At 36.2% G+C, this 22,955-nt stretch overlaps 1 protein-coding gene across 9 annotated transcripts in view; it reads right to left on the reverse strand.

Annotated features, from left to right (window-relative positions):
- Positions 1 to 1,925: 1,925 nt before the first annotated feature.
- Positions 1,926 to 22,955, reverse strand: part of LOC129242282 (protein nervous wreck) — a 30,805-nt gene continuing 9,775 nt past the window's right edge. For 4 of the 9 annotated variants that reach the window (XM_054878840.1, XM_054878838.1, XM_054878839.1 and 1 more), the window contains 8 exons: positions 15,471 to 16,554; positions 15,280 to 15,412; positions 15,027 to 15,202; positions 14,330 to 14,963; positions 14,214 to 14,267; positions 8,144 to 8,169; positions 7,539 to 7,845; positions 1,926 to 4,194 (listed from right to left, as the gene is read on the reverse strand). In XM_054878840.1, coding sequence (XP_054734815.1) covers positions 3,884 to 4,194; positions 7,539 to 7,845; positions 8,144 to 8,169; positions 14,214 to 14,267; positions 14,330 to 14,963; positions 15,027 to 15,202; positions 15,280 to 15,412; positions 15,471 to 16,554 — 2,725 coding nt within the window. In that variant the 3' untranslated portion in view covers positions 1,926 to 3,883. The remainder of the gene's footprint in view (positions 4,195 to 7,538; positions 7,846 to 8,143; positions 8,170 to 14,213; positions 14,268 to 14,329; positions 14,964 to 15,026; positions 15,203 to 15,279; positions 15,413 to 15,470; positions 16,555 to 22,955) is intronic. The other 5 variants (XM_054878844.1, XM_054878846.1, XM_054878847.1 and 2 more) reach the window with 4 other exon arrangements.

Here is a 22,955-nt window from a genome sequence, read left to right on the forward strand (position 1 = left end):
AACAAATAAGCATCGTCACAACTCCATTTCTTCTCTGCAGGTTGCAATTAATCTATTATAATCATTCCGGAGCACGCAACTAATGGAATTTCCGCCGACCGAGGTCTTTTGGAAGAAACAGACGGAGAAGTGCCAGCATAGCCACATGAGGATGTCTCTCCTGCATGAGCCTAGCCCGCCGCTTTCTTCTTTCCCTCCTTGCCACGCTCTTCGATTTCTCGGCTTATTTGGGAGGTCGTGCCGCCACCGAAGTGACCTCACAACTCAGGCCCTCCGAAACTGGGAAACTAATGGAAATTTTATTGCATGATTACTTTGTGAAATTTCATTAAATTTTGTTCTAAATAAAGGTATTAAATTTTACACTCAAGTTGCTTCAAATATCGTACGCATCCTATTTTTGCATATGTTTTGCTCATGTTCATAAATATTGCTCAAGTTGGATTAATCAAGAGTGTCCACAAAATTATTACTGTTTAGAAGACTAACAAAAAACTAACCGAGTTCATATTGGCACCACATACCCGCGTAAAATATAACCAATATTTTCAGGTGCCTACGACAAAGTGATGTGATTAAGACAAGTTTCGCTTCTGTGTATCTATTTCGGTGCAGTTCGAAAAGGTTTTTTCAAACACATATATATATATATATATATTATATATAATTGGCGCGTACACCGTTTTTGGGTGTTTGGCCAAGCTCCTCCTTATATTTGTGGTGTGCGTCTTGATGTTGTTCCACAAATGAAGGGACCTACAGTTTCAAGCCGACTCCGAACGGCAGATATTTTTACGAGGAGCTTTTTCATGGCAGAAATACACTGGGAGGTTTGCCATTGCCTGCCGAGGGAAGACCGCTATTAGAAAAATGTTTTACTTAATTTTGGTGTTTCACCGGGATTCGAACCGACGATCTCTTTGTGAATTGTGAATGGTAGTCACGCACCAACCCATTCGGCTACGGCGGCCGACTATATATGATAAATATATATATAGTCCATCCAATAATGATATTACTGGCGTTAATCAATTTTGAATCGATTTGTTGATAGTGACGATATGGCATTCAAAAGTTAACCAATATTTTTATATATGCAGTCAATCACAGGTTATTTGATAAAGACAAAATTTTTTTGTAAAGTATTCTATATTTTATAATATTTTGTGAAAATAGAAAACCAGAATATGCAGATATTTTACTTATTTTGTTTCATTTGATTTCTTAACATAAAAATTCTTAACATGTAATTTTAAAGCAAAAAAAATCATGAAGAGAACTCACGCCGCAGCTTAAGTGATGCAGTTAAAAGTACCGCTATTCCCGGTGCAATTTCAACTAACGAAATTGTATTTCTAGTATGCGAAAGTTTATAGAGTGAGTTTGAATTTTAATTTTATGTACCCTTGTTTTTTTAACATGGGACCACGTACTTCGAATGAAAAGCGTGCGATAGCTTTAGAACATTTCAAAAAAGTAATGTCGTATCATGAAATAGCTGAAATTGTATATTTAAACTCGGCAACAGTTCAGCACATTATTAAATGCCATATGCATGAGAATCGTGTGGTAAATAAGGGCCAACCGCCTGTTTTTTTCTTTTTTTTTTAATTTTCGCTCACTTTATAAAAAAAATTCATCTGTGTCAAATAAAGTGTGGGTGACTGTATATAATTGGTGCTAACGCCCTTTATATAGTATTTGGCCGAGCTCCTTCTTTTATTTGGGATGTGCGTCTAGAAGTTTTTTTTTTACAAATGGAGAGACCAACACTTTTACGCCGTCTCCAAATGGCTAATGGTTTTTATGAGGAGCTTTTTCTTATCAGAAATACACTTAAGAAAATCTTTTCGCATCATTTGGTCTTTGCTCAGAATGAGTTTCGCACTCGGGTTCTACCGCATAGTAGTCACGCACCTTTGACTATGGCGGCCACCAAGTAACTTTTACTGCAGGTATTTTAAGGTAAAAGTAAATTAACGACATAATCTAAGTTTCAATGGAAATCAAGTTTTTCTTTTCGGCACTAATAAATTTTGTACAATTACGAAATTCATAAATTGGGCAAAGTAGTTTCAAAACTGCTTGCATCGCACATACAAAAACAGATTTGGCCTATGAATGTGTATTTTTTTTTTAAATAAGTTCTAAATTAAATATTTCTACATATATTTCACTAATAACTTATTTAAATATTTTGTCATAGAATAATAAAAATGAGTAATACTTAATTTACAGTAAACCAGCCTCTACATATATAAATATATGAGTGTACGTATAACTATTGGCAAATTAATATTTCACTGAAGGTACTTGACTATTAAATTTTCAATCAACAATTGACTGTAGCTGCTTGTTTCTAAACACTATAATGCTTTTAATTCTTACTTATTGCATTTATTTGTATTACGAAGTTTCGTCTTTGACTGCAATCAGGATTTTTCGTTTATATTTTTTTCTTGTTTTTTTTTCTTCATTTCTTGTGTATAGCTATAAGTAAATTTATAGGTATTTATGTGTATTTTATGAGAGCGTAACCATATATAATATTAATAATATTAAGCACATTTGTTGAAATACATTCGTGAGTTTACTATAACTACAGTGGTGTATAAAATAATACATTACATATTTTACTTTAAGTCGAAGGCATTTTTATTCAATTTCACAAAGAAATTGTACAACAAAATAGCAAACCAAATATTTTTTTTATACTCTGGAATATTTTTGCGCGCCCCTCTAGTAGTTGCTTTTCTAATATACATACGCATGTAGGAAAATTGATAAAATACGGTGTGAGTGTTTTTGAATTTATTCACGTATGCTTAGAGTAGTTAAGTTTAACAGTTTTCCCTAATTGTAGTTCAATTCAAGTGGAGGTTTAAGTAAGCGTAAGTCTCATCATACGAGCATAATCGTTTGCTCCCAGCAGGAAAAACTTCAGCTAGTAAAAGTAATTTCTAATTGAGAGTTATTACGATTTTGCCACTAGCAAACCCTACGCTTGTTTTTTGCAAGTAGCAACTGTTGCCGATAGTGACGATGACAAATCCGAAAAATACAGTACTTTGCTCGTTGGATGTCGGGCTGGAAGTGGAAGTTGGTTGAAATCAATTATTTCAAAAATTACCCATGAACTCGTAAAAGTTATAACTCATTTTAAAATGCATTAGAAGTCCAAAATTGTTGTGGAAATTCCGTTATTTGAGGCATGTACATATATAAAAAACAAGTATGTATGCATAAGAGCATAATAGCCTATTACCATCTAGCCTTAACTGTAGTTTACCGTTAATTTCACTTCAACTTCGCATCTAAATTTAAATTTGCCATTTTCATCCAATTGTTGTTATATCAAAACTCGTATGTTAAGTTCTCTCTCTCTCTCTCTCTAAGTTCAGTACTTCAAGATTTTCCTGCAGGGTCACAATACATGGCATTAATTATCCTCATAATGCATTTGGAATTCGTCTTATCAGAATGAGTGTATGTAAGTATACTTATATAGTACGAAGCATATTCAACACAAGAATCCTTTATAGCGTAGAGTTGCCAACATACATACACCTTATATTTTGAAGAAAACTAAATTTTTATCAAACTTTTCAATATGCAATAAAGTATAAGTATAATAAGTACTTGCTTGCTAGTATTTTCATTTGATTTTCCCCTTCGGTGTTTGCTTAGCTCATGTCTTTGTATTGCCCCTTTATACCATTCACGTTACCTATACACTATTAATGGTTATTTACTTTTGCCTCAGTGCATATTTAAATTTTATATATGAGTATGTTTGTATTTAAATGCAACGGTGATGCAAATTTTCTTTCGTTTACGTTGTCTACATCCTTCCAGGTTTGTATGTTTAGCTCGTAAGCTTCCTTTAAGCATTTGATTCTTTTAGATTCTGCAATCGTGCCAATTGATTTGAGTCCAATTCTTCGGGTATGCTTGCGCGTCCGCCCACCACCTGCTTGGGTGCTTGCACATCATCAACGCTCGGTTCGGCATTCAAATTGGCAGACTGTGCACCACCGGCGAAAGCATCATCAAAGTTTGCGTCGAAATTTGCCTCGAAATTCGCCTCAAATCCATTGCCAGCATCAACGCTCCCCTTTTCATTGAATGGATCGTCAGCCTCTTGCAAAGTCTTCACTTCGGAGTCGGGATCCTGATCGGATGAATGTGTATCGTCTGCGAAGATATTAGAATATTCATTCAGAAAATAGTCGTTGATTTCAATGTAAATAAGGATTAGGAAAAAAATAAACACTAAGCTTCAGAATGCGGTTGTTTATTTTTTATCAACCAAATTCGTTTTATTTTTATTTGCTTTTTTTTATTTGATTTGGTTTTTTGTGAGTGGGGTAAAAGGAAGAAGATAGGGAAGGAGAAAATCTCAGTTTAACAATTTTATGTAATTTTTTAATTTAGTTAAAAATACAAAGGTTCTTACTGACTATTGGCTTAGCGGCAATATAAACCATTTATCAAAAGAATTAAATAATAAAACGAGCTAAAACTAAAATACAACTTAGTTAAATAGAATACAATTAAATTAGTTATTTAAATAATACAAGAAAGTAGAGAACTGATTTGTAGTTATTCTAAAATTTAACGATATGAAATTCGAGATCTCATTAAATTCGCGAAGATTCCGTGCAATAGGTGCATTGGACTCGACATTCGTTTTGAATATCTTCCGATAAAAAGGCAAAGAGCTTTGTAAAGTCCTCACCGGAATAAGAAATTTTATGCATTGCAAAAGAATCGCACAATAAATGTCGTCGTGAATTAAATTAAACACAAAATAAATCGGTAGAATCAACCTTTTGCACTCAAGTGTATTTAATCTAATTAGTAGCAAGCTGGAGCTGCTATATATGAAAGATATGGGACAGAAAATTATAAAAATCTTAGGCCATATTTAATAAGCATCTTCTGTACGCGTTGTATTCTTGTGATAGCAAATTGGTAATACGGCCTCCACATGAATTAAAAGTATTCCAATCTAGATGAAACAATCGCGGTAAACAGTAATTTCATCGTGTGTGGGTTTGAGAAGTTAGACCTGTTACGTCTAACAAAGACATGATCTAGTATGATTTTGATATAAAATCATTAAAATGACTGGAGGATGAAAAATTAGAGTCAAAAATTACACCAAAGTCTATAATCTCATCTACCGATTGGAGGACGTTATTACGGATATAATATGACGTTTGTAGAATATTACGAGATTTAGTGTAAGTGGCTTTAAAAGATTTTTTTTATTTGTTTAAAGAGGCACATGAAAACGTACACCAAAAAAAGAGCTGATTAAGATCAGTCTGGAGCCTAAACACATCTTCTGCGTTTCTTATTTAGGCAAAAATTTGTAAGTTGTCTGCATACAATTGGTGCCTGGAAAATGAAAATCATTTGCTAATATAGTTTATAGTATAAATAAGACAAATAGTAGGAAACCCGAAGCACTACCTTGAGGTGCCCCAGAAGTGGCAATGATATCTTTGATGAATTTATCTGTGACACACTTTAAATATATCTGCATAAGCATATGGGAAAAAAGTCGAGTGGAAAATATGGCTTGAGGGGAACTCCCCGTTTGAAAATATTTTGCGAATCTATGTACACATGTGAAATTAAGCACACTCAGCGATTAACGCATTTTCTTCCAGTTTTAATTAAATATAAATATTTTCTTTACATAAATATACACACTTTGCCTTTCTCACCTATAGTCAACAAAGTTTTCAAAGCTCAGAGAAATTATCCATACTGAATCACAAAAAATAGTATAGATATAAAATGTGTGTAGTTAATAGACATAGAAGGGCGACCTGGCGTTAAATTAATCCAGTCCCATTCACGTAAATGTAAATCCTAAGTAATTTACAGCGTCTTCCAAATAATGTTTGGTTTGTGTGGCCAAGTTGGGCGAAACATAAATCGATATTGGACTATGATCGGCGCTTGCACCCTTTTTATGTGTTTGGCCGAGCTGCACTTCCTATTTTGTGGCGTACGTCTTGATATTGTTCCACAAATTTAAGGACCTACAGTTTTAAGCCTACTCTGAACGGCAAGTGGCTTTTTATGAAAGTTTTTTCATGGCAGAAATACACTGGGAAGTTTGTCATTGTCTGGCAAGGGGCCACCGCTTGTAGAAAAAATTGTCTATCATTTTGGTGTTTAAGACTCGAACCTATGCACTCCCGAATGGTAACCACGCACTAACCCATTCGGCTACGGTGGCCGCCATAGAGTATATGTGATGAGATATTAAAGGCTTTTCCAATAACAGGTGTTATCTATCGCTATCGAGAGATGATTAATGATTTTTTATGCCCGGAATTAGATGGTATTGATCTGGACAATTTTTATTTTCAACAAGACGGCGCTACGTGCCACACAAGCAACGAAACCATTGACTTTTTACGGGAAAAGTTTCCGAACAGTGTTATCTCTCGAAGAGGTGATCACAATTAGCCACCAAGATCTTGTGATTTAACACCTTGTGACGTTTTTGTTCGGGTCCACGTGAAAGAGAAGGTCTATGCCAACAGCCCAGGGTCAGTTCAAGACCTCAAAGATAGAATTCGTGAGGTTATCGAGGACAAAGAGCAGCCACTTTGCAATTCGGTTATGGAAAATTTCATGAAAAGGATATTGTCCTGTAAGCGTGGTCGTGGTGGTCATTTGCTTGATGTTATTTTCCACTATTAATGGCATACCTTCCTCCTTATAATGAAATAAACATCCGATCGTTTATATTAAAAAATATGATTTTTCTTTGAATATCAAAATAACACCTCTTATTAGATAGCCCTTTATATACTACTTAATATGTATATGGAGAATACAGCGTGAAAGGAGAATACGAATGAAATTGAAAGGTTTTGTTTCCTTGCAATTTGAGTGATGCTTCTGACTTTTTTATATCTACATACATATAAGCTTGTAGATATGAGAAATATGTATATGAATAAAGTGCTTGCGACAGATTGTCCGAATTTCGGTGGCGAACTTTGCAGGCCATACATTCTAAGTTCAACCACAATTTATGGTGGAAAGGATTTAAATTTGGGCTACACGTGTATCAACCTTCAGCAGAAATAAAAATATCAAAATATTCTTGGACCGTTTTTAGCTTTATGTCTACTGGCGGGTGGTTCTAGAGGGCATTTTTCTGTAACGTATATGAAAATTTATTTACACATGAAAGTAGATGCCCAATCTCTAAAAACAATTGTCACATATTTTCAAAAGTATAATTTTAAATAACTGATTTGCAATAATCTTTTGTATTATGAGTCTTAACTGAAACATTGTAGTCCTTTTAAACAAAGCAGAGTGTGCTGGTAAAAAAGTAATTAAATTGCAGGCGTACTACAGCTAAACCCCCGCATTGGGCACACATCAATTTTCCAATGAGTGATTAGTACTGTCGTACGGTGCAATTTGTTGCTCTTAACTCTTTTGCTCATAATGCAAATGCTTATTGATAAAAAATAACATTTATTTCCTTATCCATTTACCTTCGTGATTTTCATTTTCATCGGCCGCTGTTTGTGCCAATTGCTTCGGTTCCACCTTTTTCTGCTTAACTGGCTTGCCGTCGTCGCTGCTGGCAGTTTTCGCAGTTGCTGCGTCTACGCTGCCTCCATCACTTTCTCCTACCGGAGGGAAAGATTTATCTGTGCCATCTTCAACCATTGGGGTTGCGGCAGTAACAATTATTTGTGCCATACCTAAATTTAGTGAATTACCTTCCTTGCTGGAGCCGATATTTAAAGCCGGTGGCGGCAGCGATGGTGGCGAATTACCATCGTCGCTTATATCGTCCTTAAATTGAAAAACAAAAATCAATTAAAATAAAATATTTTTAATTATAAATAAGTCAAACGAAAATCACTTAAGCAAAAATTATCAAAATTCAAAGCCATTCCATAGGCTGCGTTCGATTTGATCAGCGATTCTTGAGCCGTCATCTTCTGGGAAGCAACAACACATTGAAGGTAAGTTTGAAACTCACTTGAAAGGAAAAATGTATTGTGCATCTTCCCAGTTACATCAAACATATAATAAATTCTAAAACTTAAAAAAAATTCTATTATACTTTAAATATGTTTGCAAAATTTACCTCCATTCCAGGCTCTTGTATGAGTACTGATTGCATTAAATTAGAAAAAAAGGCTGGATGTTAACGTATTTCAAATCTTTGAAGGCAAATCACATAATTTAACGATAAAAATATTTGTTTTTTTTTTTTTGCTTACATAGCAAAATTGAAAGGAGAAAAAACCAACGACATCAGAACATGGATACTACAACACTACTTTTATATACATACATAGGTACATACATACATATATTTAATTACAATTATATACGAAAAATTGGTGCTATTCAGCAGGAATGGTGTTGTGAATTTTCATTTCATACCAATAAATAAAAAATAAAAACTGAAGTTTCAAAGATTACACCAATTATTTTGTGTATTTATTGGCTTTGTTCGTCTACATTTTATATTTTTAGTGACCTTCTATATATTTATAGATTAATGTGGAAAAACTAACAAATTCATGATTATGGAACGGAAACATTTAAAAAAATTTAGGTAAAACATGCTAAGAATAATATAAAAATCATTTACGAAAATCCCAAAATAATGGAAATTTTATTATTTCTTTAAAACAAAATTTATTTTTTTAGAACTTTTAAGTGGAGTATCTAATTACAAATGTATGAAATTAGCTAGAATACAGATGTTTTTCGAGTTATTTACAGGCTAGAAAGGCGATGGCGTTAATCGGGATTTACGACTTAATTCGGAATTATCTGAAGAATTAATTGCAACTAATACGGCTTGACAACTGGTTTTAATTCTCTTAATTTAAGTGAATCAGCGAAATTTTCTACGGCAACATTGGTAAAATATTAAATTTAATATCTACTGGGAATGAAAAATAATGAAACCTTTAAAGAGAAGAAACAAAAATTCCACTTTACAAGGCTGATAGAATACATGGTTGCGCCTTCTGAATTCGCAGTGTCGTAAAAGCCCATGAATAAAAAAGCAAAGGAAGAAGAATTACTTGTTTGTGAAAAGGAAGAGTAGGCGAAAGCAATGGAGACAACCAAACACAAGGAATTATACGTACTCGCCCACATTTTCTAACCACGACATTTTCCGCATAAAAATGTAAAGAAAACTTCATTTAGAGGCTTTATATTCATTTGTGCTTTCACAATTTAACACGCGGCGCTTCGTTTTCACTAGTTTATTTAGTTTAAATCTCACAAAACACAATACTACCAAGCCATTCACTGAATTTTCACAAGCATGTAATTTCTCATCCTTTTGTTGGTTTTGTTCGTTTGTTTTGTATCGGAAAGGGAGCTGACGTCTGACTTATCAAAATCGTGAAAAATAAAGTAACTGCTTTGGGAAGGCGCCACTTATGGTACTCAATTCGCCTTGGATAGTTTGCACCAGCACGCTCGAAATTACATTATTTGTTTTGATATTTCGGAGCAGTTTGAAGAATTTCAATTCAAGATTTTTTTAAGTAAATAATAGTGTGAAGAGAACTAACACCCGTATTTGTTGTCCATCTTTTAGTGGAAAACTATCCAATAAACAAATCAGATGTTCACTAATCCGCGTAACAACCGTCTGTCACACTACAGTTTTAATCATAATTAACTGCACCGGTAATCCCGATTAACGCCGCCATCTGTCTAGGCTGTATTAGTATATATCCTCTATTTAAAATGTACCCGGAGCTTCTTATTTAAGCGAATCGTACTTGAAGTATTAAAAAATATATATATATCTACTCTGATACATCTTTTAGTGCTTTACTTATCACTTTTGAGCGCAATCTGTCAGATAATGCGTTTATAATGACTTTGTAAATTCAAAGCGGGAAAAGAAAGAAAAGAAAGTAGAGAAGTTTTAACCATGTCTTTGGGTCGCACTTTAAAAGGCAGACCGGGTTTTTGGGGGTTCAAGACAAACAGAGAATTCACACGAGACTGGCTGGAAAGTCTAGGTCAGAGACAAGCTAAACAGTTTACCCTTTTCTTCAGGCTTTTGGATGGAGAACGCTTACGAATACTCACTAGAAACTCCGCGAGGCATTGTAGTATTCGTTATCATTTCAGGAAACTAGAATTAGTAGAGACGCGCATCTGGCATTTTTGCGAACTTTATGATGAAACTCCAGGGCGCATCCTCTGCTAAAGTGCAGCTCCCGTATACTCCTACACTCAAGTTGTGCGACCTTAAATTAAGCCTTAACAGTGCATTCTTTCCTCGAAAAGGTTAAGGTCGCGGCTATCTCTTTTGAAGCCGATATTAGTGTCTAGCTTACATCGATGGAGGGAATTACTGTGCTCTCTTTTTGCAATCGCATTGCTGCGGTTAAAGAAATTCGAACCAGAAAGCATTGAAATAGCACTTCTCAGAAACGACAAAACCCGTTCTATTACCTTTCGTCAGGTCAAATAGTACCTAAATAATGAATATTATGTGGGCGTTCTAAAGCGTTTAAGGAAGTGTTTGTGGCAGGTGGCTGAAATAGTTGGGAAACAACTCGGTTTACGCCTATAATTTTGTAAGCAACTAATTGGAAAAGGGCAGCATTAATTAATTAGTAATATTTTGAGAGCTCTCTATCCTCCCCTCGTGTGACCTCCTGTGACTTTTATCTGCCCTCACGAATCAAGTTACAACTTTGTGAAAGACGTTCGGAAACAATTTAGACCACCAAAGAGAATTCGTAGAAAAAGCTGAGAGAGATTTCAAAACAAATCTCTAGAAGAAGCGTTGGAGTTGGTACCTATGTATATTAAATACGATGGAGATTTGTTTGAAGAGTATAAGTAAAATTTGTTTACCAACTCCGGGTACGAAAAAAAGACACTGAACTACTTCGCATTAAAAGAGGTTTAAAATCACTTAATGCATCACTAATGCGTTTTCTGCCCCTATTAACATAAAGAATCTAAATATGATATTTTAAACAGCGATGTTTTAGATGGAAGCTCTGCTATGTTATACGGTTATTCCGGGAAAGCAGGAAGTAGCAATAATGAGATGCAGATAAGTTTCCCTCGGAAACGACTAGTAACCGATTTTCTAGCTAGTCATTAATGTATTGAAATTCTAATGAATATCAAATTTGAGACCGAAGCACTTTTTCAACTCAACGGCTATGTGAACAAATGGATTAGGTACAAAATTCGTATGGTGCAATATTCTTCGCTTTACAAAATTCTGAGAACCGTTGAAATAATGAGAAGTGCGCTTTTTTTCTCATTATTCATACGATTCGCAGAATTTTTAATACATAAATTTATTTTAAGGCAATATTATTAAAATAGTTAGTGCCAATTTTAGAAACGATTCAAATAGAATTTCAGCAAAGCAGCTGTGCAGCCTATAATTCACCACGAAGGTAATTTTTTTGGTTTATCAAAGTACTCAGATCGTAAAAAATTACAACATTTTGCAGTTGCAGGTACAAAAATACACCTTGATAAAAAAAGTTCCCGGAACAACCGCCAGAGGGCACACGAAGTCAACTGATTTGAACTCTGTTTTTTTTTTTTAATTTTTGTTAGGTTGCCACATCTGTGATTTGGGCCAATATTATAAAAGTTACGTCATTTTGAGTAAATCTAACTCTGTACGAGTTTTCGATTTTTACAGTTTTAAAAATAAATTCGAATTTACAACAACGAATTTGTATTCAATTTTGCGTTAAAAGTTGTTCCAACGGTACAAAAACCTTAGAAATGTTGGGAAACTGTTTCAGTTATCATAAAGAAAACAGACATTTACGATTGGCATGAACGCTACAGAAGTGATCGTGATCCTATCAAGGATGATGAGAGTCGCCGACGGCGAAAACTGATGAACTCATCTATAAAGTGAAAGAAAAGTTATGAATCCATTCTGGACATTATAGTTAATAATTTGTAATTTTCGCCGTGTTGCTGCAAACTTGGGTCCAAAGGGTCTGAATTTCATGCGTTGATATCGTCACAGACATGATTTCCAAGACTGAATCCGGTCCAACGTTCATCAAGCGCATCATAACTGGAAGCGAGACGTGGATTCATGAGTACGATATACAATGAAGACATCAGACTGCAGGCGAGCGAGTGGAGTGCTCCGACGTCATAGAAAAACAACTCGCGGACTTTGCGCAACGGATTCACCCAATATTGGCTTTCTGAGTAGTTTTTCTATTCGAACGAGTCAAAAAACCATTAGATGAAATGCATTTTACTAGCTAAAAGGGAATAATGGAAAAATTAAAGACGACTCGGATGGGTGTACCGAAAATGGAGATCCACAAATATTTAGAGAGCTGGATCAAGCACTGTCAGAAAAGCGTTGCTGTTGATGGAGAGTACTTTGAAGCCGATTATATCATTTTTGAGAAATAAACTTGTATTTTGAATTTTCTGAATATATTCCGGGAACTTTTTGACCAAGGGTATTTTAGCATAAATATTTCATTGATGAATTGCGAATTTTTTCCACTTATTTTTTGAGTCATTAATAATGTAAATTTTTGCATTGAAGCTATAACATATAGTATTTTTTCTTTAAAATTCATTAAAAATACAGAATTATCGCCCAAAATAATTTTTTTATACCAACATTTTATGCCCAGAATATTAATTCTGCATTATTTTGTCTTTACAGAATTAGGACTTACATAATTAGGAAAATAAAGAATTTAGGCTGTTTAGAATTTATTTCACATTCTTGTGAAATTTTTATCCAAAAGAATATTGTAACGCAGAATACCCATAACAAACAAAATTACCGTATTTGGTGCAAGAAAATCTCGCACGTAATTTTTAAGAAGGCAACGCAGCTGCAGAAAGTGATATTTTCATACTGATTTTGGAGGCATTGTATCATTGGCCATTTTGTTTTCAAAAGTGCTGCTGGAAACGCCAATTTGGTTTATAATTGATGTTGTGCGGTTAACGGAAAATAATTAATATGTTTACTTACTTATATATAAAAATAATGCTTATATTGAAATAATACGACTATATTGAGTGTATATCTAAAATCCTTCAACAAATTGTGGATATTTCTAGCCTTACAAATAATTAATTTTTATTTATTTTATTTTATTTTATTTTATTTATAATCGCTAAAAATGTAAGCGAAAAATATATTTGACTTGGATTCAGAATTGCAGAAATACGTGTAAGTTACTCGTACATAAGTATGAAAGGCGGATAAAATGTTTCCATTTTTTTAATTTTTTTTTTTTATAGACTACTTTTTAAGGATTTTTATATAATATGTACCCAAAAAAATTTCTAAACAGTCATGAATCTGATATTTAGAGCAAACAACTTGAAGTTAAATATATTTTGCCAACTATTGTACAAAGGCATCCTAAATAGAAGAAATGAGTAAAATCGATAATGCAAAAAATCTAAGCAAACACTACGAGCATTTACCCTTTTTGACGCTGGCTTTTTTACTTTGCACTTGGAAAACAGAAGCTTATTAATAAGAGTACAATAAGAGAAATTACTTTTCGAAAAGCAAGAGATACATTTATGTATGTATGTTCAAACGACTGTGTAAATGTGTTGTGGGCAGTGAGCTTTGCGGGTGTGAGTTGTGCTATGCGTGATAACAATATTGTATATGCAGATGACAGACAATACATAAATAATAAGACATACGTACACATATGTATATAGGACAGTGATTTGGAAATATTTTAAATTTGTGTATTGTTTAAAGTGAAGAGTGCAGTTTTGTGTAGGTGAATTATAGCTGCATAGGAAAAAGCTGGGTTACAACACACACACGCACACATAGATAGAAAAATATTTTCAAACATATTAAAATGAACTGGAATGTTTTCGAAATAAGAATCACTGAAAATGCCAACACTGTTCGATGAAAAGAAATACATTTCACTTTTCGATTTTGCAAATTGGAAATTGGAAATTTTAGCACATTATTAGTAAGATGGGTATCGTGGTTTTTATCTCTAAAGATATTAGAAGCAGGAGTTTTTACAATATATATATATAAAATATACTTATATATATATATATATATATATATTATAATGAAGTAAAGTTCAAATTGTATAGAATTACTAAAGGTATAGGGAAAATCACATTAGTGCTACTTAAAAAATGTACTAATTTACCTGGTGGAGGCATGCTAGGTGCACCACCGTTCGGTATGTAGCCGCTGTCATCGTCTGCAACAAAAATAATAAATAGTAAATACGGCATACAAATCGGGCACAGCATCGCCACTCACCTGCTGTCTCCTGCGATTCAAACATGTCCTCAGTCAATTCGTGTGCATATTCGGGCGGTAGTGCTGGTGCGGGTGGAAGCGCAAAACTGGGTGGCGCGGTCGGTGGTGGTGACTCATCGCCACCTTCCGATAACGCCTCGCCATTCTCGTCGCATTCTTCAACCACCAAAGATGGGAAGTTACCAAATTTACCATCTAATTCGCCCTCCCACCAGCCATCGTCTACCCCATGTGCCGTCTTTGTGATGATCTTAATAATTTGACCCTCCTCAAAGGTAAGCTCATCTTCGGCGGTGGCATCGTAATCGTACAGTGCTATGCAATAGAGTACGTCAGGCTTCTTCTTCTGCGGCGCCATAATGACGGAGACCTGGTCGGGTGATTGCATCGAGTCCACTGTTTGATCTTCATTGTCAACAGTGTAATCGACAGAAGAGAATGAGATTTGTGAACGCAATTGATTGCCAGAGCTACCGTTAAGGGCAGTATCCTGTTCGATGTCCAGATAATTGTGCGGCACATAGCCTTCCTCGCCGCGATAGTTCCGAGCGCGCAGCCAACCATCACCGTCACCTTCTCCAATCACCTCCAGTTGTTCGTTCTCGACAATAGTTAGTTCGTCTGGATTTTGAGCCTGTAATCAAAGCGAGTGAATGTTTACAAGAAGAAAATTGATTTGTTTTCATAAATTCCATACCGTGTAGCTATACAGTGCTGTGCATTTAAAGATAGCCTCCTTTGGCTCCGGAATAATAGATTCATCCTTTTCTTCCCCTTCGCCGCCCCAGTTGACTTCTGTTGGATCATCCCAGCCAGTAGAACTAGCCATCACTGGAGCTGCAGCAATTGGTTCGGGTACACGTTCCTCAACCTCTGTTTGAGTATAAAGTGAAGAGTTGTAATCAATTGCATGCGCTAAGCTTTCTATACACAAACAGCGCCATATTTACCCTCTTCGCTATCACTAAACGTCTTGTCGCGGGATAACTCTTTCTCCACCTTTGATTTGGCGGCAGCTCCCACCTGTGCGCCAGTCGCGTCATCCTTGTCACTGTCATAGAATGAGTCTGAACTTGGATTTTCCTGCAAAAGTGTGCGTTTCGGTTATACGTAAATTATTTTATATCTTACTGTCACTCACCCCTTGACCCGAAGCATCTGTGCGCATAGAGATAGAGCTTGCGGATCGTACCAATTCCTGTACGCCCATTATCTCGGCCTCTTGTACCCATTCGTCAACATTAATACCACCTTCACGCAAACACTGCAGGCATGCCTCCGCCTTAGCCTTTTCCGTTTCAGAGCGCCTTATCAAGTCCCTAAACTCCTCAATCTTTGTATCCAAATCTGGGCCATTCGGGTCGTTTGGATCACTGCGTTGTCCCGAATCACGTAGGGAAACACAAATGGCCAATTTCTTAGCTGCCTCACGTATAGCCAAGTTCTCTTTCACCACACGACCTGCCAAATTTTTAGCCTCTTTCGTGAGCGTTTCTGATGCCGATTCGTGTTCGATGGTGATCTTTCGTACTGGATCATTATCACACGCCTCGAAATCATATTGAATATGTTGCTTTAGTACCGGATAGAATAGGTAGCAGCACTGCAAATTATATTCGCGCGTCAATTGTTGTGCCTGGTCACGAATCTTGCCGAACGAGTTCTGTGTGGCAGAACAGGTGAGCAATTCAGTTCGTCCCATCAATGTCAGGTACTCGGCTACACGTTCAAACACATAATTCTCCATAGTAGTCATCGTTGTCTGCAGATCAACTGTAAAGTAACGATTCTGGTGAGCATTCGCTGCGGCCAAACTTAGAATGTAGTCATTGCGTGCGCCAGTCGACTTCTCTTCCAACAATTCTTTGCGTGACGTGACGCGTGCGCTATTCTTTTGCAGCGATGTTATCGATTGGAAGAATGAACCCTTTTTCTTCTTCAGTTTCTCTTCAATGTCGCGTGCCTTATCGCGTACATCATGGGCACAATGCTCCTCGTCGAAATACTGTTTCTTTGTCTTATCCACATCGGAAACACTGAGATGCAGTTCCTTTTGTACGTTGACTATTTGTGCGAGTGATCTTTTTGAAATTGCCAATTTGTAATCACGCAACACCTTAGCTTCATCGGCTATTTGCTGTTGGAATACTTCGATGGCAGCGAGGCGAGCGCGTGCGAGCTTTTCGTTCTCTTCGAGTACCGTACGCCAAACGCTCCACATGTTCCTGGGTGGAAAAAGAATAGTTACATTAAATAGGGCCTGGATTTTGCACAGTATATCGGTTTGTAGTAATAAAATGGTAGATTGAAATTGAGGAGAGGAAAAGAAAAGGCAGCGAAATAAAAAGGAATATTAATATTGTATTTCGAGAATGTTTGTTTACCGTACGATCAACCGTTTTGGGAAAACTGAAATCTGAAGTGACAGACAGAAAAAGAAGTGGTCGTCCTCGTGTGGTTCCAACCAGTTCAGCCTAAAAGCCGTTCTAGAAAGAATTCGGATAAATCCGCTTAGAAAGCAGAACATCTTGTCCAAGGACGTGAATAAATCAACCAGATCATATCAAGCCTAATTAGGAATTATCTCCACATGAAAGCCTTCCGTCCCTCAACTGGTCATCTTTTGACAACGCGCGTGAAGAAAATTAGACTCGACGGATGCAAGCAGCTTCTTCGGTGGCATGCGGTCAACGGCCATGAAAATATTTTTTTCACAGATGAGGCAAATTTCACTGTTGAAGAAGTTTTTAATAAGCAAAACGACAAAGTCTTCTAAAGATGGAAAAAATATTATTCGAAAGGTTCAGCGTGGCCACCATCTAGCCTTCGTAATAGTTTGGTGGAGAGTGTCTTGTAAAGGCGTTACATCTCTTCATTTCTGCGAAAAAGGGGTTAAGACTGGGACAAAAGTATTATACCACGAGGATTTCCTAGAAGGTGTGGTGAAGTAGTTGAGCAGTACTCTCTTCAATATCGAGCGTTTAATCTTCCAGCAAGGTTCCGTTCTAGCCCATAACCAACAAAAACACCCAGCAGTGGCTAAAAACAATATTCCTGGGTGCATAGCCGCAGAAGATTGGCCGTCAGTAAGTCCAGATCTGAATCCTTTGGACTACAGTTTGTGATCAGAATTGGAGAGCATGGCTTGTCGAAGACCACACTGAAATTTAGAGAGTCTCACACAATCTTTGGGGCGAACAGCGACGCCAATGTCCATGGGATCCGTGAGTGCTGCAATTGCTGAATGGCCTAATCGTTTGGAGCCTTGTGTAAAAGCAAATGATAACTATTTCCAATAAAAATTATTTTTTTTTATATTTACATATTTAATTAAAACTAACTTCATTAAAAAAGTATTATATTTCGTATCTATAAGAGAGTTAGGTTAGGTTGACCTGGCTGGCTGAAAGCCATCCCATAGACCAATTGATCCTTAGTGGCACCAGATGGAGCTTGACCCGTAGATTTTCTGGTGGTAGGCTTCTTGTAATAAGCCTGCGCTTTTTGGGAATCTAAGTAAGCTCTGAAGCTCCAACCCCGGGAAACATTCTAACCTCTAATATTGTACAGCTCCTATACATTTCTTTCGGGTTCTAGCTAACGCAGGGCAAGAATATAGAAGGTGTTCAAGAGTTTCCCTCTCTTCTAGTTCATTGCAAAATCTGCAGCTATCATTGTTTGTAGTTCCCATCTGGTATGCGTTTGCCGCTAACAAATTGTGGCCTGTCAGTATACCTACTATAGTTCTGTTTTCCTTTCTAGACAGGACTAGCACGAATCTGGCGTATTTATCTGCATTCTCTGTACACATGATTTTTGCGGTTTTGCAAGTGGCTAGATTATTCGACTTCCTGTCTATCCGTGTTTTCATGTCCGCAGCGATGTCATTGTATATTGTATTTAAAGGATTCAGTATGTCGTTTTCTTATTCAAATTCTATGTAAACAGCGCTTTTGCTATCTCATCTACAATTTCGTTTCCTGCAATGACTTATATCCTGGTACCCAATAGCAGTCTGTCTGCGACTAGTCGCTCTATAACTTCCCTGGTCCTAAAAACATTTTTAGATGAAATTTCATATGGCTTTATTGCCTTTATTACCGCTTGACTGTCAACGTATATACATATTTATTTATGTTGGAGTTGCTCGATGCCCTTGATTGTGCTATTTCTGCAGCCTTTCCTACCGCAAAGACTTCTGCTTGAAAAATATTGCAATGGTCACGGAGCTTAATTGGCCGCCTGATGTCCAGCTCTGGGCAATAAATCCTTGCACCTACTCCATCCATCATTTTCGAGCCATCAGTAAATATACTAAATGCATTGGGACTAGGTTTCATACCTTTTTTCCACCCACTTCTTCTATTGTTGTTCGGAATCTCTTCACCCAATTGTATTTCGGAGTGGCATAGTCCGTATTGGTCCTATAACGGACTTAACTTATGACAGAACTTATGTCAGGACTAAGTATATCCGGCTTTACGTATGGAATATGACATCGTTCATATCGTTTAAAATATGCCGCGGCTTCGACGTTGGCCGGAAAATTAGTGAATAATCCACAGCAGATATCGATGAGCTACCCAAAAAGGGTACTAATCTTGCACTGCTTGAAAGCAGAGGCAATATTGGGATTCCTGTGGCAACTTGCAAATTGAGGATAAAAAAATAATATTTTCCAGGTGTCAATAGGTCAGGCTAATTTGGCCGCAAATAGGTAAGAAAATATCAGGAGAATTGCTCAACCTCTTAAGAGAAAACATCTCGAAGGTGATCGCACTGTCACCAGTCATTGGCTGTTAAGTAGGCAATCTTCTAGGCTAGGAATATTTTGGCATGAATACTGGAGAAGTTGTAGAGACGAAGAAGAGGAAGAAACAGTTGAACATTTCTTTTCTAATTGTCCAGCCTTAGCTAAGAGTAGAGCAAGGTTGTTGGGGAAAATACCATTTTGATTCTCTTCCAGAACTATCCGGTGTTGGGATACAACGGATCCTACGCTTCATAAGAGAGTCTAACTGATTCGATGAAAAAAATTAACAGTAAGGTTCCCTAGTTAAAGAGTGGTACCGCAACGGACCTACATGATCGAGGTGAGTTGGTCCACGGCCACAAAAGCCTAACCTAACCTCACAACAGATATGGCAGAAGGTACCAAAATAATATACATACATATACATAACTCAAATAAGCATTTTCCTGCACTACAAATGTTTGCATACATTCTACAAACCGCAAAACAAACAAAAAAATCCTTCACCCGTTATGAGCAATGTGACTGAAGGCTGCGCTTAAAAATGCATGTGGATGTGTGCGTAATAGAATTTAACCACCTACATATGTATGTATATACTTATATATATGATAAAACTGGTAAGGACTAAATTCCACTGACTTGCACAAATTTTACAATGATGCGTAAAAGAATAAAATGGGCGGTGAGACTCTTTATTCCACTCTAACGGCCAGACTAGTTCACAAGAAATACCTCGTTGCTACAGAGAACATTTTACTAAGTAACTGCAAGGGAGGGCATAATTAATCACCCCTATTGGGAAATTTATAGTTTTTGCAAATGACGTCGTAAGTCAATCATATTTAGCGCTTGTGGCCTAGACAGTTGTGGCATACAGACAGACAAATAATGGAGCGCGGAATGATCCAAATAAAGATTTCCATCCCTCAAAAGCATTTGTTTTACTCTGTAAAAAATTAATTTAAAAACAATATTGAAAGAAAAAAATTTTGACTACCAATCTCCACCTTTTTTTATACTATATTGGATAACTATAGTCAACCATGGGTTGGTGTCGAAATTCTGTATGTACAAAATTCTAAAAACAAAATTCTGCTTTTTAAAATTCTGCTTTTTTAAAATTCTGCTTTCAAAATTCTGTATTACAAAATTCTGTATTAAAATATAATGTTAACAATGTTAAAGAGGTAATGTAATTATTTAATTTATTATTATTATTATTTTTTATTATTATTCGAGATATTAAATAAAAAATAATAATAATAATTTTTTCTTCAGTTTCGATAGAATCCACAGTATTTTTGCGTAGAACTTCTTTTCGCGTGGGCGGCCTTCGGCCGCGCTTCAAAAAATAACCCTCATCAGTCCAACTCCGGCTCCGCAATCCACCGTATTTTTGCGTAGAACTCCTTTACGCGTGGGCGGCCTTCGGCCGCTCTTCAAAAAAATAACCCTCATCAGTCCAACTCCGGCTACGCAATCCACAGTATTTTTGCGTAGAACTCTTCTAAAAAACGAACCGCTGCGAAGGATTATTAAGAAAAGAAATGAATTAAGTCACACTAAATGTAATTGGCTAAACTAAAATATTGTTATCGCTTAAACATATACATACATATGTATATTTATGGAATAAATGTTTATTTTGTTACTTCTTGTATGACGAAAATCACAAAGCTTGAATAAAGCAGAATTTTTCGCATTAAACATGCAGAATTTTGAAAAAGCAGAATTTTAGAAAGCAGAATTTTAAAAAGCAGAATTTTAAAAAAGCTGAATTTTGAAAAGAGGAATGTTTTTGCAATTTACAGAATTTTGTCACCCAGAATTTTGTAATACAGAATAATGACACGCTCTCGTCAACCATTTGTGAAATTGACACTAGGAAATGAAAAGTTAATCAATCACTTATCACTCTTACTCATTATTCGATTAGTTATGACTATAAAAATGGTCCACAATGATCTTTATTACATTGTTTTTATTTAATTTTTTGTTTTGGAATTAATCCCAGCAAACTCTTTCGAGATTCCGAACGCATATTTTAAAACACATTTTTTGGCTTTTTGTCTTTTTGAATTCTTCTTTCATTTGATGCCCAGATGTCTGTCATATAGTTCTATACAATTAGGACAATTTTTCAATGCTGATTTGAGGAAGAGTACTGATAATTAAAAAGAATAAAATCATGACGTAATGGTAAAACATTAAAAGGCACAGATGTACTATCGAGTGGTTTTTTAGCTGCATGAGAACATCGATATCAAGAACTATAGTTTGACAACTGAGAATGGCAAGGGAGATTGGTTGAGAATTGGCCTTTCGTTCCAGGTTCATTAATATTTGGCTTTAACATTCCAAATTGCGGAAATTTTATTTGAAAAAAAAAATCTCTTCGCGAAGTTCATAGAGCACTCGCCATAGCGCACGCTTAACAATTAATTGCGAAATAAATTTAGTGACAACTTTCTTTCCAGAAATGGTCCAGTTCCCATGCGATTTAACGCCTCTGAATTACTTTTAATGGGTCAATGTTACCAGCAACCAGCAGCTCTTGAAGCATTAAAAGTCGATATTCAACTCAGTATTTATTTATTGGAAAAAGTTGTAACTCGCATGGCGGGCATATGCCGGATATCATATCGCACAAGTAAACGCCAAGAAATTAACTTGTTCTTCTTCTTCTTCTTCTTAGCATCACAGGCCTTGGTGAACCATTGCTTCATTCACAACCTTGTGTCATCTGTCTCTATCTAAGGCTACCTCGTTCCACCGCCGCACGTTTAGCTTTTCAAGGTCAACTTCCACGTCTTCGAACTATCTCTTTCTGAGGCGTCCTCTTCTTCGACCTCCAACAGGGCATAATTCAACTGCCTTTCGGCTTCTTCTGTCCCTGGGTATTCTTATTGTGCGACGGTTTACTCTTTTTAATTGCCTACAAATATTTACTTTTCGTATTTTTACTTTGTGAGCTCAAGTAACTCAATAATGAAACACAAAATTCAATTATTGCTTTGTACTATCGTTTGTCAATGTAAAAAGAAACATTTTCAAACACCTAAGTGTTTTTTTCACTATGGCATGCCAGGAAAGTTTTTTATAACAATTATACAATATAATTTTTTGTAAATTATATAAAAAATTGGAGCCTACATCCATTCGGAAGTATGTAGGTTCGAATATCCGTACATGAAACGCAGGCAGGCAATAACAAGCGTCCAAGTATATTTCTGCATTAAAAAGCTCCTCACAAACAATCGGCCCATTGTGAAACCTCATCAAGGTGCACGCCACATACGAGTATACAGGGCAGTAGGTACTCTTTCAAATAGAGTTTTTTGACAGATCACGCGTGAGTACTGTCAAACTAAAAACGTTATTTTGTTCAGTATTCATTGACATTTCATCATGGAAAGACTTACGCTTGAACAACGTTTAGAAATCGTATAATTGTTTTATGAAAATCGACGCTCTATGAAAAGTGCGCGTTTAGGCCAACTTATGGCGTTCAGCTAAGAGGCCCATTTTTGGTTTAATGGCTACGTCAGTAAGTAAAATTGCCGTATTTGGGCTGAAGAGCAACCCATTGGCAGAAGCCATTAAAGAGCAGCCATTACATTCATTTAAAACAACCGTTTGGTGCAGCCTCTGCGCTGGAGGAATCATCGGTCCATATATCTTCAAAGACGAGGCTAGCGCCAATGTAACAGGGAATGGCGAAAGCTATAACGCCATGATAAATGAATTTTTGAAGGTCGTGATCTCCACAATATTTGGTTCTAACGAAACGGCGCTACTTGTAATACAGCCCGTGAATTTACTGCGTCGTCGTTTCGGTGACCAATTTATCTCTCGTCGCAGTCCAGTGTG

This window comes from Anastrepha obliqua, chromosome 3 (assembly GCF_027943255.1).
Source record: "Anastrepha obliqua isolate idAnaObli1 chromosome 3, idAnaObli1_1.0, whole genome shotgun sequence".
Lineage (NCBI taxonomy): Eukaryota > Metazoa > Arthropoda > Insecta > Diptera > Tephritidae > Anastrepha > Anastrepha obliqua.